The sequence below is a fragment of the Diabrotica virgifera genome, chromosome 10 (genome assembly GCF_917563875.1).
Source record: "Diabrotica virgifera virgifera chromosome 10, PGI_DIABVI_V3a".
In the NCBI taxonomy this organism is placed as follows: Eukaryota; Metazoa; Arthropoda; class Insecta; order Coleoptera; family Chrysomelidae; genus Diabrotica; species Diabrotica virgifera.
In genome coordinates this window covers 12919087-12937370 of record NC_065452.1, presented here as the reverse complement: position 1 = coordinate 12937370, position 18284 = coordinate 12919087, and the positions used below count along the sequence as shown (strand labels likewise).

The following is an 18284-nucleotide window of genomic DNA, read 5'->3' as shown; positions in this document are numbered from 1 at the left end:
CTGCCTATAACTGCCTATGAATTGTTGGCAGTTGTTTGAATAAAAAGTGGCAAATCATGCATATTACATGATTCTGGCGATTGTTGAGTATGTATGGGCAGTTGAACATAATTAATAGGTTCTGAATATTGTACTTCATAAAGAAAATGCATTGGTAATCAGCAGTTTCAAAAGTCCCTCATAATATAAAATTTTAAACAAAAAAGCGGTTAAAATAAAATTTTCGAATTTTTTTCGTCTATATTGGATCCGCCATTTTGTTTAAAACAAAAGTAATGTTAGATTTGTAATCAGCGACCTTAACCTACCAAATTTGACAAAAAATTTTCCTTTTCAATTGATATTTTCAATTTCTTTCCGCCATGTTGGATCCGCCATTTTGTTTTTCAGAAAAAATAGTGTCAGATTCGTAATCAGCGATGCCAAAAACCCTTAAGAACGAAAGTAATTCCGAAATGTATAAACAATATACGCTTTTAAAGGCTCATGACCACGTTTTTGGCATTTGGAACCACTGTGTATCGTCTCCAAATTCTTGTCCGTCTCGTATCTGGTGCAAATCCAAATCGTGACTCATCTGTGAACAAAGTAGAGGGCCACTCACGTCTAACCTAATTTGCGTGTTCTTGTGCCCACTGAATTCGATGAGCGCGATTTCCTCTGGATGACACAGGCGCTCTCACAGGTCTACTAGCATTTAAACCTACTTTATGCAGTTTACTTCTAATAGTTTGGTAACTTACAAACACCTGTTGGGTCTCTTGCAGCCTCATTTGTAATTGTAATGTAGTTATAGTGAGATCTCGCAAAACCTGCAACCTAAGAAAACGGTCTTTACTCTGATTGGTTATCCTTGTACTGCCTGTATGACGTTCAGTAATGTCACCAATTTCATGAAACCTTAACCACAAACAATTAACGACATTATTGTTCGTGGGAAGGACCTCAGCAACGTCTCTTTGACTTCTGCCAGGGCCCTGATTCTAAATCAAATTTCGACACTAAACAAGTCGCTTTCAATATGGCGACGTCGAAATGCGACTGTGCGAGCCTTGTGGATTTTAGTTAAATTAACGAAATGACGTCACGAAATAGCGACTATCGAAATTAATAGCGACTCCAAAAAAGTGGTTGATATTATAATTTCGATGTCGAAATTATTTGACACGGAGATGAATGAATGGCCAAAAGCGAGGTTAGGTTTAGTTTAGATGTGTTTTGTTTATTTCTTGCAAGGAAAACTAAAGCAAAAGGTATTAATATGGCTGGGTTTAATTGAAATTTGCTTGTTTTGAGGAATTAGATAGAATAATATTAAATTAGAAATAAAAAGAGAGACTGCTATTGAAATACTTGGGAAAACGTCAGGAAAAAAGTTTGAGGATAAAGAGACTTGGTGGTGGTCAAACGAAGTACAAGGAAAAATAAAAGAGAAGAGAAAATTATATAAAAAGTGGCAAGAAACCAGATCCGACACAGATCTTCAAAACTATATGGTGGCGAAAAAGGAAGCGAAAGGAGCAGTAGCAAAAGCCAAAGCAGAAGCGTATTCAAACCTATATGATCAACTTGATACCAGGGAAGGCGAAACGAAGATATATAAAATAGCCAAACAGAGAGCAAGGAAAGCAAAAGATTTTAATCAGATTAGATGTATCCGAGATGAAAATAATAAAATACTAGTTCACGAAAGGGAAGTCAAAAAGAGATGGAGAAAGTACTTTGACAGCTTATTAAATGAAGAATTTGACAGACAGCCTGTAGAGTCAACGGAGACAGTAGCAGCAATGGTCACCAAAATAACCAACGAGGAAGTGGCTCAAGCGCTTCAAAAAATAAAGAAAGGAAAAGCGGTAGGACCAGATGATATTCCTGGGGAAGTATGGAGAGCATTGGGAGAGACAGGAACAAGGTGGCTAGCAGGTCTATTTAATAGAATTATGGAAGTCGGACAAATGCCAGACGAATGGAGAAGCAGTATACTGGTACCTGTTTACAAAAACAAGGGAGATATACAACAATGTACAAACTACAGGGCTATAAAACTGCTTAGCCACACCATGAAAATATGGGAAAGAGTAATTGACAGACGGATACGTGAAGAGACCGAAATATCCGAGAATCAATTTGGCTTTATGCAGGGTAGATCAACAACAGATGCAATTTTCATTATAAGGCAGTTGATGGAAAAATACAGGAGTAAAGAAACAAACGCTCATATGGTATTCATTGATCTTGAGAAAGCATATGATAGAGTTCCTCGAGAGATTCTGTGGTGGGCACTCAATAAGAAAGGAGTCCCTGGTGAATATGTAAAGATTGTGAGGGATATGTATGAGGGAGTAACGACTAGTGTTAGGACAGGTGTGGGAGAGACTGATAAATTTCATGTGAAAGTAGGATTGCACCAAGGCTCTGTGCTTAGTCCGTATTTATTCTCATTAGTTTTGGACCAGATAACAGCGAAACTACAGGGTAACATTCCATGGTGCTTAATGTATGCTGATGATGTCGTGTTAGTAGGAAATAGTGAAAGAGACTTAGAACAAAAACTGGAACAGTGGAGACAAGCTCTGGAGGAAAAAGGTTTAAAACTTAGTAGGACAAAAACAGAGTATTTGGAATGTTCATTTAAAGATGGAGCTACTACAAATAAAATGGTATCTTTGGATGGTGAAATGATTGTGAAAAGCAATAGTTTTAAGTACCTAGGATCGGTATTACAGAGTAATGGAGAAATAGATGGAGATGCATGCAGTAGAATTAGGGCTGGATGGATGAAGTGGAAAGAAGCGAGTGGTGTGTTGTGTGACAGAAAAATTCCAATGAAGCTGAAGGGAAAATTCTATAAAACAGCCATAAGACCGGCTATGATGTACGGGACTGAATGTTGGGCAGTGAAAAAGAAAGAGGAACAACGAATGCATGTGGCGGAAATGAGAATGCTTAGATGGATGAGTGGAGTGACAAAGAAGGATAAAATTAGAAATGAGTATATTAGGGGAAGTCTAGGTGTGGCAACAATTGATGCCAAAATGAGAGAGCATAGGTTAAGATGGTTTGGTCATGTTCAACGTCGAGACGTTAATCACCCAATACGAAGAATAGCTGAAGTGCAGATTCCTGGAAGGAGTAGAAGAGGAAGACCAAAGAAGACCTGGGGGGAGGCGATAAGGCGATGTTGGTAAAGGGGATTAACATTGATATGACCCAAGACAGAATTGTGTGGAGAAATGCAATTAGGGAAGCCGACCCCGCATAGGGATAAGGCAAAGAGAATGATGATGAATATTAAATTAGAAATATAATAATTGAGAATGTCCACAACATGAATCATCAACTCAATGAAAGATGTAAGGTAATAATCTGGGAAAATTAGTAAAAAACAAGGAAAATTAATTACCAGCTATTTTATTGCTGGACATGCTGAAATCAAATCTTAAGATTTCCTATATTAGTAATATAGCTGTGCAAAGTCCACAGAAAGTGTGCTATTTTGTTTATAAACAAATTAGCGCTCCGAAATCTTTTTTTTTAATTATTGCTCTATAACTCGAAAATTTTAACTTTAAACCAAAACACTCGCATAAAAATTGACAGTAATTTAATTCTGCACATTGATAATTTATTCCAATTTCCTTCGACGGAAATTTTCTCGGAAAATTCGGGTTTTCAAAACAAAATCTTTAATTTTCAACTAAAATTTGAGAGAAGTAATTATTTATCAATAATTAAATAATTTGGTGACAGTGACATAAATCTTTTTTGTTACGAGTGTCTTGAAGATATGAAAATTTGTATGTACAAAGAGGACCGGAATTAAAAGGTATCTAATGGTTCAAAGATTAAAATCCTGTTGTTTATAACTCTGTCGCAAATGCCGGTCAAATTTGACCGGTTATACCTGGAATCACTCCTCGCAATTCAATTTTTTTTTCTTCGAAAAGGGCACAGAAGCCGTGCCCTTTTCAACAGCGTTAACTTAATTTAATTTAATCTAATATTTTCTGAGGGGTTCTATTTGTTTATAAGCCAAAAAAATGTTTCTTTATAACATTCCTGAGACCGCTCAAATGGTCCAATTTCAATCCTGTAAGGTACGTTGAATAGGTATAGTGCATTTTTATACGAAAATCATAGTTATTCTGGTGTATCATAATCTTTCTGGTTATTATTTCGACCGAAATTTTTTAATTAACATTTTAATTATTGCTAAACTATTGGTTAGATTGTCGCCGGTCTCCTGATATACAGAGAGGGGCTAAATTATGGAATAAATTCATTTTCTCTAAAATGGACGATTTTAGAGAAAAATCCCGAAACGGGTAGATTTTTATTTTTAAATTAAATTTTTTTGGCGTATATTTCAAACTAGTGACGTCATCCATCCGAGCTTGATGACGTAATCGATTATTTTTTAAATAGGAATAGGGGTTCGTGTTGTAGCTCATTTACAAAGGCGTTCAATTCTCTATTCATTATAGGGCTTTTCATTCACAGTCATTTATTTCGAGCTTCTGTCATATTTCGTATAATCCGTAAATATTAATATTATACAGTGGAACCTCGATTATCCGTCAGGGCACCGGACCAAGGGTATGACGGATAATCGAAAAGACGGTTAACAGAACATTAAAAAAAATTGAAAATTTATAGTACAACTCTCAAATTTAATTTACATATATGTTTTGTTTTACAAGATAAGAGGAATTTTTGTTCGTACAATCGAATCAATTTGGTTTAAAATATTGTGAACATGAAATCTTTGTTTGTTTTACTGACGCTTCACATTTTTCTTAATCCGCGTAAGATCATGCAATCTACTTTACTGGTTTCTTGCCAAGAATACCACTTGATGAATTGTCGCATGTGCGATGCATCTTCTCTAGCTTCTTTAGGCTACGGCTCCACGGGCTGGAAATTGACGCTAGCAGTAGCCGCAAAACGAACTTAAGGTTCCACGGAACGGAATAGGAATAGCCGAACTAAACCGACTACGCACAAGTCGTGTAGTCGGTACAGTTCGGCTATTCCTATTCCGTTCTGCGGAACCTTAAGTTCGTTTTGCGGCTACTGCTAGCGTCAATTTCCAGCCCGTGGAGCCGTAGCCTTACGCAAATCTTTGTCAGTTGCAATATCATCATCGACATTGCCACCATCAAATTCCGAGTCTGTGTCAGCATCTGAATCTGTTTCGTCCGCCTCTTTTGCCATTTTAATGATTTCATCATCTGTCAGCAATCGATAGCCGTTTGGATCCTTATCATAAATTAACGATTCGTTTATGTCATCGTTAGCCAACGAAAACAAAACAGTTGATTCAGACATAACTTCATTAATTTGTTACCGTACTGTAAATTTCAGCGAATTTCGTTTGGCTTATCGCAATGCTCACACAAAATGGATTGATGACCCAATTTTTGCTTATATAGTCAATACAACTTATGTACGGACCCTGACAGTTAACAGAGGTGACGGTTAATGGAGAGACGGATAATCGAGGTTCCACTGTACACAGATTATTCAACATATGACAGGAGCTCGAAACAAATGACAATCGATGAAAAGCCCTTTTATAAACATTAATATCAATATTTATACAGGGAGGCCAAAAAAATTTTTGAATTAAATTAATTGACGCAAGAAGAACAATGCATGTAATTTATTTAACTCAAAATACATTCTATTGCTGTCAGAAAATAGAAAAAAATGTTTATTTTGCAAATAAACATTGCTTTTAGCTTAAATTAAATGTTCAAACTGCCAATAGGTAGGAGGGAGGCTGTTTGTGATTTTATTTAAGCGAAAAGAAATGTTTATTTGTGAAATAAACCTTTTTTTCTATTTTCTGACAGCAGTACAATGTATTTTGAGTTAAATAAATTACATACATTCTTATTTTTGCGCCAATTAATTTAATTCAAAAATTATTTTTTGGCAACCCTGTATAAATACCTAATGATATTAATGTTTATATTACTGAATAGAGAACTGAACGCCCTTTCAAATGACCTACCACACAACCCCTATTCCCATTAACAAAATTATCGATTACGTCATCACGCTCAGATGGATGACGTCACTAGTATGATATATATGCCAAAAAATTGTAATTTAAAAATAAAAATCGACCTCTATCGGGATTTTGCTCCAAAATTTAAAGAAATGAATTTATTCCATAATTTAGCCCCTCTGTATAATCTACTATAATAAATCTTTTATGTCATCAATTATTTAATTATTGATAATTAATTAGGTACTTCCCTATTTTCCCTATTTTAATTGAAAATTGCAGATTTTTTGGGAGACCTCGGATTTTCTGAGTAAAATTTTTGTTGAAGGAAATCGGAAAAAAAATAACTTTGTGCAGAACTAAATTACGGTGAATTTTTATTTGAGTGTTTTTGGCTCAAAGGAAAAATCTTAGGAGTTACAGAGCATGCACTAATTGATAAAAAAAAAGAAGATTTAGGAGTGCTAATTTGTTTATAAATAAAATAACACACTTTCTGCGGACTTTTCATACCCCATATTACTAATATATGCAATCTTAAGATTCGATTTTAGCAATAAAATAGCTGGTAAATAATTTTTCCCAAAAATGGCATTTTTTCGATAATTTTCCCAGACTATCAACAAATTCCAATAAACCGGAGCACCAACCCAAATTCTGAGCAGTGTCAACATGATAAGGTTAATATCCCCAGTTGTAACTAATATCGAAATGAATAAGAATCGCTATACTCTGGGGCTGTCATGGCGGTGTCGAAATGAAATTGCGACTGTCGAAATGAATTAGAATCAGGGTCCATGTCTAAGCATCCCGATAGCATGCCACTGCGTTTCGCGATTTAAATTATGTTTCTCCATTATTGGGAATTGCAAAACTAAATAAAAATCCACATAGACATAAAAAAACAAGTACCAATAAAGAAATATTACTTCTTATCTTAATAGACAAACCTACATATTGAAGTTTTGTTAATTTTTTATAGCCGTTCTTGTCAGCATTACCGCTCAAGTTGGTACAATAATCGAAAAAACAACAAAAAATATTAAAACCATAAATTTATTTTTAAATGCTTTTATTTAGTTTAATAGTTTGCATCAAATTTTTAGACGTTAATTTGACTGCCTTTTCTTCAATGCAATGAAAATTTGCGGACATATGTATTCGCGGGAACAATACACGAATAGTCAATAATTTTTTTTATGTTTATTAATCGTTTAAATAAAAAAAAACGATTTTAATGGAAAATGCTTAAATTCTCTTGTTTTTACAATGTAGAAACTTGAAACTTTTACATTTTGTAGCTAATGATATGAACTATATAATATAATTTCACTTTTTACGTTAATTGTTTACGTTATGCTTCATAGATAAACAATGAAGTTTCAAATTTTGAACGCTCATATTTGTTTATATAAAAATCGGCGCTTATGGTAGGGGAGCCCAAGGGGGGTTTTTGCAGTTACTTGAGCGCGTCAGATTATACGGGGAGAAACCTGGTACCCTGCAGATGTACCTCTGCCATATATTGGCTCTTAACACAGAGAAGTTCGTTATGGGGGGCCCGAAAAAAAAATCTATCCTTAAAAATACTCGAAATTGTCAGATTAAGATAAGGTAAGTTAAGTACATGCAAAAGAGTGTATATTTCACAAATCTGACGATTTGAGCGGGGCGTAAGGAAATTCGTGAATCAAAAAGTTTCACAAAAAAAGCGAATATTTCGCGAAATGAACGTCAGATCGAAAAACTAAAAAATACGTCTTCAATATTTTTCAAAAATCGATTGAATGGTACCAAACATGACCCCCACGGAGAGGGTTGGGAGGTAAATTTAAAATTTTAAATTCAAACCCGCCATATTTCGCAAAATAAATATCAGATCAAAAAACTGCAAAATACAATTTCATTATGTTTTTGAAAAATCTATCGAATGGTATCAAACATGACCTCCCACGGAGGTGGGGTTGGAGGTTACTTTAAAATCTTAAATGGAAGCCCAAAATTTTTATTGCAAATTTGGATTCTTTACGTAAAAATAGGCAACTTTTATTCGAGACATTTTTTCGAGCTATGAGTAGATGGCGCTATAATCGGAAAAAACGATTGTTGGAAATGGAAAATTAAATTAAAAGTGGAAAGTTCCCACTAAAATGGAAAATTTTACTTAAATTTTTTTGGTTTTAGGACCTAATAATCACAACCCAATAGGTCCCCATAACGCTCAGTGACTGCAAATTTAGCATACTTTGCTCCCCTATTATTCTGTCAAATTTCAATATGATACGAAACAAAACTTCACGATAGCTTAGTGTGAAAACCTCGTATCTCATTTCACAGAAAATTTTACAGGAGAGACTTTAAACTTAATTTCTGCATACTATAACTTAAACAAAAAAACTATGTTAACATATTTTTGATTCTGAGTATGTGTAGATCATTACACATACATTTTTCATATATATATATTTTGGGTAAGAGTATGCAGAAATTCAGTTTAAAATCACTCATGTAAAATTTTCTGTACAATGAGATACGAGGTTTTCACACTAAGCCATCGTTCAACCAAACCTCGAATTAAAAAAATTCCTGTTTTTATCGTAATCTTAGAAAAACCACCGGTAGAGAGGTTTTGTGCTACAATTAACATTAACGCATTCATTTTGGCGTATTAATTAAACGCTTTTCTTTAGTTCAATCGTTTGGGTCAAATCTTTGGACGTTAATTTGACTGCCTTTTGCTCAATGCAAATGACTAAAAATTTGCAGACATATGCATTCGCGGAAACAATACACGAATAGTCAATAAAAAAATTGTTTATGTTTATTAATTATTGTCTAAATAAAAAAAGATTTTAACGAAAAATGATTAAAATCTCTTGTTTTTTACAATGAAGAAACTTGAAACTTTTACAGCTTGTAGCTAATTATATGTACTATACATAATTTCACTTTTTTACGTTAATTGTTTACGTTATGCAATAAAGTTTCAAATTTTTTGCCGATTCCGACTATTTTTCATGTTTGTACCTACATCATATGTTTTATACATATTTTAATAAACATGACGATATATTTTAATGTTTGAAAAGTGTAAGACTAAAAAGTAAAAAATAAAAAAATATGAAAAACAATTTTTTTAAGAAACGCTTTTCTTTAGTTACGAGTGCCTAAAATTAAAAATATAAAAAATCAACTAAAAAGCAAAAAATAAAAAAAAATTGAAAAATCTAACACATTCGTTAAAAAAAAGCGTGGGCGAAAACCGTTTATTCGATGAAGACGCGCCACGCTTTTCTTTGACGAATGTGTTAGATTTTTTCAATTTTTTTTATTGTTTGCTTTTTGGTTAATTTTTTATAATATTTTTAATTTTAGGCACTCGTAACTAAAGAAAAGCGTTTCTTAAAAAGATTGTTTTTATATTTTTATATTATATTTGCAGCTAACATTGATTTAAAGCTGTTAATATAGGTGTCCCCTAGATTATTTTGATGTGTGTATTTTATAGTTGCCATATAGTCTTTGAAAAATTTGTGGTATTTACACTCACCGGCACAATTTTTTCAGTTTGCAGATATTGTCAATCTTTGACCACATTTTATGAACGATACGATAAAAACTATCTTTGAGGCAAAGAAAACAATAAAATTTTTGAAAAACAAGTCGTTTATCAAGGGACGCTAAAGAAAAATCCAATGTTTAAAAATCTTATTAATCTTATCAATAGGGAGCGGATTTATATGCGAGCAATTTTGACAAAATATGCGCATACATATGCAGCATATTAAAAATTACGAAATATGCGCAAGATATGTACAATAATTTAAAAAAATGCGCATTTTGAGAAACCACTACTTTATCTATAATCTAATATATGTATCGGTTTTCCACTATTTTCTTGATTTTTTTATGGTATCGTTGTAAATTTGAGGTACGTAATTTTTTCTCAAGGTACCTTCATCGGGAACACCTTTCTTGGAATATATTTCCAAAAACTTAAACATAGGATTTTCCAGTTTTTTCAAAGGTAGTTTGCGCAGATAATCGCCTCGCATAAATCCGAATTAAATTTACATTGTTCATTGGATGAAGTCATCAACGATTATTGTCTACTGTCAATGGGTAACTGATAACTTTCGATTCGCCCATCTTCTTGCATGTTGAATTATGTAGTTCTGTCCCCACGTGTTGGTATAACCGAAAATTTTCACTGAGACGGTATCTACGACAATAGCACATACTTTTTCACACTATTTAAACTTAAAATGTTGAAGATGCAGCAAAATATTATTTAATAAAGAAAAAGAGAGGAAGAAAGTAATCTTAAACTCACCATTTTACTACATGCTTTGCAGAATGGTTTTACATTGGTGTAAAGGAGATGGGGATAGGTTCTGATCCGGAAATAAACCAGGCTAAAATCTTTCGGCTTATTACTCTATTCACAAACAGAAGTACTTTTATACAAAAACTAAACATTCACATTGACCGACTAAAGGTGACTTATTTTACTGATTTACGGGATCTGATGTAAATCATATTTAAATTTCCGCTAGAGAATCGTAAAACGATGTTTAGAGGTGTAAAAATTCCCTTAACAATAGGGTATGTAACATCCTACAATAATTTTATGACGGCGTACTACCGTCAAGAAAAACCGAAAAGGTAGTGAATGAGCCGACTTCAGGTAGCTCTAAAAAAGATATGACAGCATGTGCGGGGGAATATTTTGTGCCAAATTAAAAAAATTTAGAATTTTTCGTTTGGACGAAAATGTTTTTATTTTAAATAGACACATAATATGGACGTTTCTTTAAAAATATGAAAAATTTGGTAAAGTTCTCAAATATGCGAAATATGCAAGCAATATGCATTTAGCATAAAATCCGCTCCCTACTTATCAATGTATTAATAATCGATGTTACCGCCTCTGACCCTTAGCACTACTTGGAGCCGGTTAGGCAGTTCATTCATGATATCTTATTGAGGGATATTGTGCCACTCCTCTACCGCAGCCGTCTTGAGCTCTTCGAAGGATGTAGGGGCCGAAACTTTTTTGAGGTTGTTCCAAATGTGTTCAATTGGGTTAAGATCGGGACTGCGTGCCGGCCATGGTAAAACTTGAATCCCGACCTTATTTAAGATACTCATGGGTGAATCTTGCGGTTTGGCAACGTGCATTGTCATACATTAATCTAAAGTTTTCACCAATGAACGGTGCGAAAAGCATGACATGGTCTTGGAGGACTTCTTCTACGTATCTTTGAGCATTTACACTGCCTCTATCGAACACAACAAGATCAGTACGAGCTTGGTGAAACGTGAGAAATACTTCCTCAAATCATTATTGACCCTCCTCGGTAAGCCACTGTTTCGGTTATAGTGTGTACCGGGTGTCCCAATAAGAATGGCTCTCGGCCATATCTCAGGAACCGTTTATAGCACAGCTTTGAGAAAAAAATATTTATAACAAAAATTGTCTCGGGAAAAGCCTGGAAATTATTTTCATGATTGTAGGTCCACCGCTAGAGGGCGTAATTGAATATCAAAAATTAAAAAATCAAAATTTTACAAAATTTACCTAATGAAAGGGCACTGGAAATCCAATAATCGTATTCTTCATAAAATTCTGCGCATATTTGATTTCACAAGTTTAAGTCTACCTTTGCAAATAAGAGGTGGGGGTGAGTAGGAACCTTCTTATGAAAAAATGGTTGTAAGTCCGGTTGTGCTTAATCGAATTTTACATACTTGGTCTTGTTGAAAACAGCTATTTTTCGTCAATGTAAGTGTCTTATTTTCTTCATCCTTCGGAGAGCTTAAGAGGGCTGTGGTAGAGGAGTGGCATCATATCCCACAATTGAATATCCAGGATAGTATGAATGGATTTCCGAACCGGCTCCAAGAAGTCGAAAGGGCCAAAAGCAGTAACACCCATTGTTACTACTTAATTTTTTTAATTAGACTTTGATTTTCAAAATAATGTTTGAATTTCCTTCGAAAATTTTTAAACATTGGATTTTTCCTAAACATCCCTTGATAAACAACTTTTTTTTTTCAAAGATTTTATTGTTTTCTTTTCCTCGGGTAACGTAGTTTTCATCGTACCTTTCATAAAATCTGGACCTCGGATGTGAACTACACTATGTGGACATGGTGTTGCCTTGAATAAGTTCCTTTAATCCACTTATTATATTAGTTGATATAATATATAGTTGATGGGATATATCAGATTTTTATTAACATCCTTAGTGCTCTAAACTTTGTTGCAAACACACGCTAAACACAGTTGCTCGAAATGACATAGTGTAGTTTACCTCCGAGGTCCACAAATGTGGTTGATTGAGAATTTCTGCAAAATGAATGAAAGAAATACTAGTACTTCAGGGAAATAAGCAAAAACTAGACCATGTTCGGGACACTGAATTATCCAGGTAGCTAATAACTTTTTTATTTATTATAGACCTATAGGAAAATAAATTACCTGTTTCCTGTCTAGTGTTCAGGGCCGTTTTTTTAATTATTAACAATTTAGTGCAACAAACGCGATTTTTCGATTTTTTGAACCCCATTAAAAACGTAAATAGTTTAATAACATAAAATTATAAAAAATTGATTTTTCAGAACATTGAAAAGGTTACAAAATGCTGTAACATTCTAACTAATTTTGTAATGTGAAGCTTAAAGTTTGCTATAATTTTTGTTACTAACTTTTATTGCTATCTAAAGTAATATATTGTATTACTATATACTCCGGTCAACTTACACATCCGAGGTTACAAAAATTACCATCAAGCTGAAAATTGGCAGGAATGTTCAAAATACCATAAATGAAATCTAAAAAGTCCTCATAAATCCGACCCGAGCTAAAAAATTTACGCGGGGTCAAAGGTCATAAAATATGGTTTTTAGAGATTTTTAGCGAAACGGTAAGTTTTATCATAAAATTAGTTCTAACAAAAAATATAGATTAGATAATTATCTATAAAAAATGTCTTATTACTTTTTTTCCTAAGAGCCACCGTTTTTGAGATACAACGATTCAAAATGTTGTAATCGTCCTAATATGCGCACACGTTTCCACGCCACCTTTGAGGTAATGTACCTACTTAGCGCGTTTTTTAACGTGGTTTCCCTAGTAGGCCTATTCCATGGATCTGTTATGATTCTGTCTAATTTGAAGCTATTGAATAATTGATATTGGCAAGGGTTAAAAATGATAAAAGTTATAAAAAGCGGTATAAATTAAAAAAAGGGAAATTTGTCCAACTGGTTCATAATTTTCTAATACTTCTGCTTCCTCTTCTCCTTGTTCTTCTTCTTCTTCACCTTATAGTTCGGCTTCTTCTTCTTTTTGTTCTTCTTCTTGTTCATCCTGGGTACAAGTAAATGACACATCGCATGGCTCCTCGATAGAATCAAATGAATCCTCATTTGTTGGTGATTCAACATTGGAGCACGACCGGTTTTGACAATTAGTGTATGTAGAGATTGCAATTGCTGTATACAGCAATCCAGCTGGATCCAGCGCTTATTTTTACATGCTGGATCCAGCAAACCGTACAAATTCTGCGCATATTTGATTTCACGAGTTTAAGTCTACCTTTGCAAATAGGGTGAGTGGGAACCTTGTTATGAAAAAATGGCTGTAAGTCCAGTTCTGCAAAATTGAATTTTGCAAACTTGGTCTTGTTGAAAACAGCTCTTTTTCCTCAATGTAAAAGTTATAATATCGAACCAGCTTATTAAGTAATATGCCAGCTAGGTGGCGTTATTTAATTTTTTTCAGTAATCTAGTTTTCTTAGGAAAATATTAAATACAAGTATGCCTTTTTAATCCTATATTACAAAATTAGACCAAATTAGCAAAAGAATAGCGAAAACCGCATGTTGATACCTTTTTTCTATCTCGAGATATCTTACAAAACGTGTAAATTTAAAAACGTACCTGTTACTGTCGCCGGTAAATGAAGTTAAGGAAAAGTAGTGTGCTATGGAAATAACAAAGGAACATTTTCCAGATATCAACGTATACAGGGTGTAACAAAAATACAGGTCATAAATTTAATCACATATTCTGGGACCCAAAATAGTTCGATTCAACCTAACTTACCTTAGTACAAATGTGCACATAAAAAAAGTTACAGCCCTTTGAAGTTACAAAATAAAAATCGATTTTTTCCAATATATCGAAAACTATTAGAGATCTTTTATTGAAAATAGACGTGTGGCATTATTATGGTAGTAGTATCTTAAGAAAAAATTATAGTCAAATTTGGACACCCCATAAAAAATGTATGGGGGTTTTGTTCCTTTAAATCCCCCCAAACTTTTGTGTACGTTCCAATTTAATTATTATTGTAATACCATTAGCTAAACACAATATTTTAAAAACTTTTTTACCTCTTAGTACTTTTTACAAAAGTCAGTTTTTATCGAGATATTTTGAATATTTGTCAAATCCACCACATATTTGTATATGGCTAAGTACGATTATGGAGACTTGGTAATAATATGAAAATTTATTTATGATTTACATTTTTAGGTATATTTTGAACCATATTAAAAAAGAAGTAATATCTCGATAAAAAGTGCCTTCTTGAAAAAATACAAAGAGGCAAAAAAGTTTTAAAAACACTGTGTTTAACTAATGGTATCGCAGTAAAAGTTTAATTGGAACATACACAAACATTTGGGGGGTTTAAAGGAACAAAACCCCCATAAAATTTTTATGTAAACATATTAAAAAAGAAGCCGCAACTCGATAAAAACTGCCTTATCGAAAAAATACTAAGAGGCAAGAAAGTTATAGAAATATTGAATTTAACTAATGGTACCACAATAATAATTTAATTGGAACGTACACAAAAGTTTGGGGGGGTTTCCAAAAGGGAACAAAACCCCCATAAAATTTTTATGGGGTGCACAAATTTGACTATAATTCTTTTTTAAGATGTTCCTGCCATAAGAATGACACATGTCCATTTTCAATAAAAAATCTCTAATAGTTTTCGATATATTCGAAAAAATGGATTTTTATTTTGTAACTTCAAAGGGCTGTAACTTTTTTTATGTGCATATTTGTACTAAGGTAAATTGGGTTCATTCGAACTATTTTTGGTCTCAGAATATGTGATTTAATTTATGACCTGTATTTTCGTTACACCCTGTATAATAGGGCTTTCCAACGCTTCTCATTTCTTTCGAATCTCTGTCATATGTGGTACATTAATATTATACACGAATTATACGATATTATGACAGAGGCTCGAAACAAATGAGGAGCGTTGAAAAGCCCTATTAATTAAAGCAACAATAAGACAAACAACACTATAAAATGTAACAAAGAAATAAAAACAACTATTTAGTGATGACCTAAATGTTCAAATTGTTGCCCATCATTTTCGATGCAAGCATTTACTCTTTCTAGAGTAGATTGAACAGCAGTCTCAATTTCTGCTCTCGAAATGTTTTCTCGAGTAATGTAGTAAATGCTTGCATCGAAAATGATGGGCAACAATTTGAATATTTAGGTCGTCACTAAGTAGCTGTGTTTATTTCTTTGTTATATTTTGTATTGTTTGTGTTGTTTGTCTTATTGTTGTTTTAATTAATTATATTTATATACGTTAACATCTGGAAAATATTTCTTTGTATTTTCCATAGCACACTATTTTTCCTTAACTTAATTTACCGGTGGTGACAGTAACAGTTATGTTTAAAATTTACACGTTTCTTAAGATATCTCGAGATAGAAAAAAAGTATCGACATGCGGTTTTCTCTGTTCTATTGCTAATTGAATCTAATGTTATAATACAGGATTAAAAATGCATACTTGTATTTAATATTTTCCAAAAAAAAACTAGATTTCTGAAAAAAATTAAATAACGCCTCCTAGCCGGCATATTACTAATTAGGCTGGTTCGAAATTATAATTCTTACATTAACGAAAAATATTTGTTTTCAACAAAACCAAGTTTGCAAAATTCGATTTAGCAGAACCGGACTTACAGCCATTTGTTCATAACAAGGTTCCCACTCACCCCTACCTCTTATTTGCAAAGGTAGACTTAAACTTGTGAAATCAAATATGCGCAGAATTTTATGAAGAATACGATGATCGGATTTCCACTGCACTTTCATTGGGCAAATTTTGTAACGTTTAGATTTTTTAATTTTTGATATTCAATTACGCCCTCTAGCGGTGAACCTGTGATTATGAAAATAATTTCCAGGCTTTTCCCGGGACAACTTTTGTTATAAAAATTTTTTTCTCAAAGCTGTACTATAAACGGTTCCTGAGATATGGCCGAGAGCCATTCTTATTGGGACACCCGGTATATTTTTTCACCTCCAAGAAGGGGTTATTTCCCAATTTTTTTAAAATCAAGGGATGTAGAATTGTAAACTTTTTCTTATATAGTAATAGACAATTTCAACTACCTATTCCCAAATTTTCATCCTTTTTTTTTATTTTTTTTTGAGGTTTTCGTCAAGTTTTGTGTTCTTTGATCGGACTAGGACGCGAACTCTATAAGCTCCTCCTAGGCAGGAAACAGGTAGGTTTTATTTATGTAGGTCTACAATAACTAAAAAGTTTTCAGCTACCTGGATAATTCAGTGACCTGAAAAAATCCTTATTTCCCTGGACTAAAGGTGGGGGGTTAATAATTGTGCCGGTGCGTGTCTTTATTATAAAAATAGCATAAATGAATAATGATTGTTTTCTCTTTACAGCAAGATACAATAAGATCCAACACCAGTATAGACTCACTGGGGAGCAAGGACCAGCCCACAAGAAAATATTCACAGTTACCTTGAAACTCGGTAATGAAGAATATGAAGCAGAGGGGCCCAGTATTAAAAAGGCACAGCACTCGGCTGCCGCTCAAGCGTTGGCTAAAACTGAATTCAAACATCCACCACCAAAAACGGTAAGAAATCGTCCAGGAACACGACCAACTAACCCAGGGGTTGTTACTCCAACTGTTGAACTCAATGCTCTTGCTATGAAGAGGGGGGAACGTACAGTATACGTTGTTGAAAATGGGGGTGCTCCACCACATCAGGTAAGAATATCTGAAAACCTGACAATAGGAAATCCATCATGAAATATTACTCTTTTTATTGAATTTGCTTTTCAATTTTAATTCGGGGTTCCACTAATGATCATAGATCAGTCATTCCATGTAAACATCAAGCAAAAATTCTATTCACTTTAAAATTTTAATTGGTATCTACTAACAGGGTTTTATTTTATTTGTTTGCTTTGAAAATTTGACAAAAACAGGCTTTAAAAAATTATACAATTTGCAGAAATCCCACAACTATATCGGCTGTATTTGGTGAGTTGTAGATTATGCCAGTCACTGATTCGATTTTTTACTAATTACTAGTACAGTCATAAAAGCAGTCTTCTACTTTACCTTTAAAATTTGCTCTTATGCTAGTATCCATTAGTGTATTTTCTTTTTTCCAGCATACTGTCGGTAGCACCTCTTCACATCCAGTTGATACCTTTTGCAGTTAATTCATTCGTAAAATTCTTTCTACTTTTTATTGTGTCGTTCGTATTTTGATATCATTTAAAATTTTAAAATGTACATACCTTCGTTAAAATAAACTACAGTCCCCGGGCATATTATTATGACCACCTATGAATTTTTACAAAAATCAACTATTCCACTAAGAACGTTTTGTTTAAAATATGATTTTTAAATTTAATTTTGTTATGCAATGTTAATGTTATTTATTAATTATAATACATTTAATAATAAACAGCAATAAAATATTTGAAAATATTACATATTTATATTTTTTTAATATTCTGTTAAACTTCTGACCTTAATCAGATGGAAAATATTTGGGAGCTTTTAAAACGATAAATTTCCGATGAAAAGATCACTAACGGAATTGTTTTGATTAAAGAACTAATATATCGTTGAAATCACATTGACAAATTGAAGCAAAAAAAAATTTAACTGCATTCAAAGTATGCCAAGACGGGTACTAGCGGTAATCAAAGTTAGAGGGGACTCAGCAAAATATTAAAAAAATACAAATATGTGATATTTTCAAATGGTTTATTGCTGGTTATTATTAAATGTATTATATTTAATAATAAACACCAATAAAACATTTAAAAATATCACATATTTTTATTTTTTCAATATTTTGCTGAGCCCCCTTTAACATTGATGACCGCTAGTACCCGTCTTGGCATACTTTGAATGCAGTTAAATTTTTTTTGCTTCAATTTGTCATTGTGGT

The 18284-nt window shown here is 33.1% G+C and overlaps 1 protein-coding gene across 2 annotated transcripts in view; it reads left to right on the top strand.

Moving 5' to 3' along the window:
- The window catches only part of LOC114329549 (double-stranded RNA-binding protein Staufen homolog 2), a 132933-nt gene that overhangs the window by 37508 nt on the left and 77141 nt on the right, over positions 1-18284 (top strand). Inside the window, exon 4 of one of the 2 annotated variants that reach the window (XM_028278695.2) lies at positions 16752-16948. In XM_028278695.2, coding sequence (XP_028134496.1) covers positions 16752-16948 — 197 coding nt within the window. Of the gene's footprint in view, positions 1-16751; positions 17084-18284 lie in introns of both variants that reach the window. The other variant, XM_028278694.2, reaches the window with a different exon arrangement.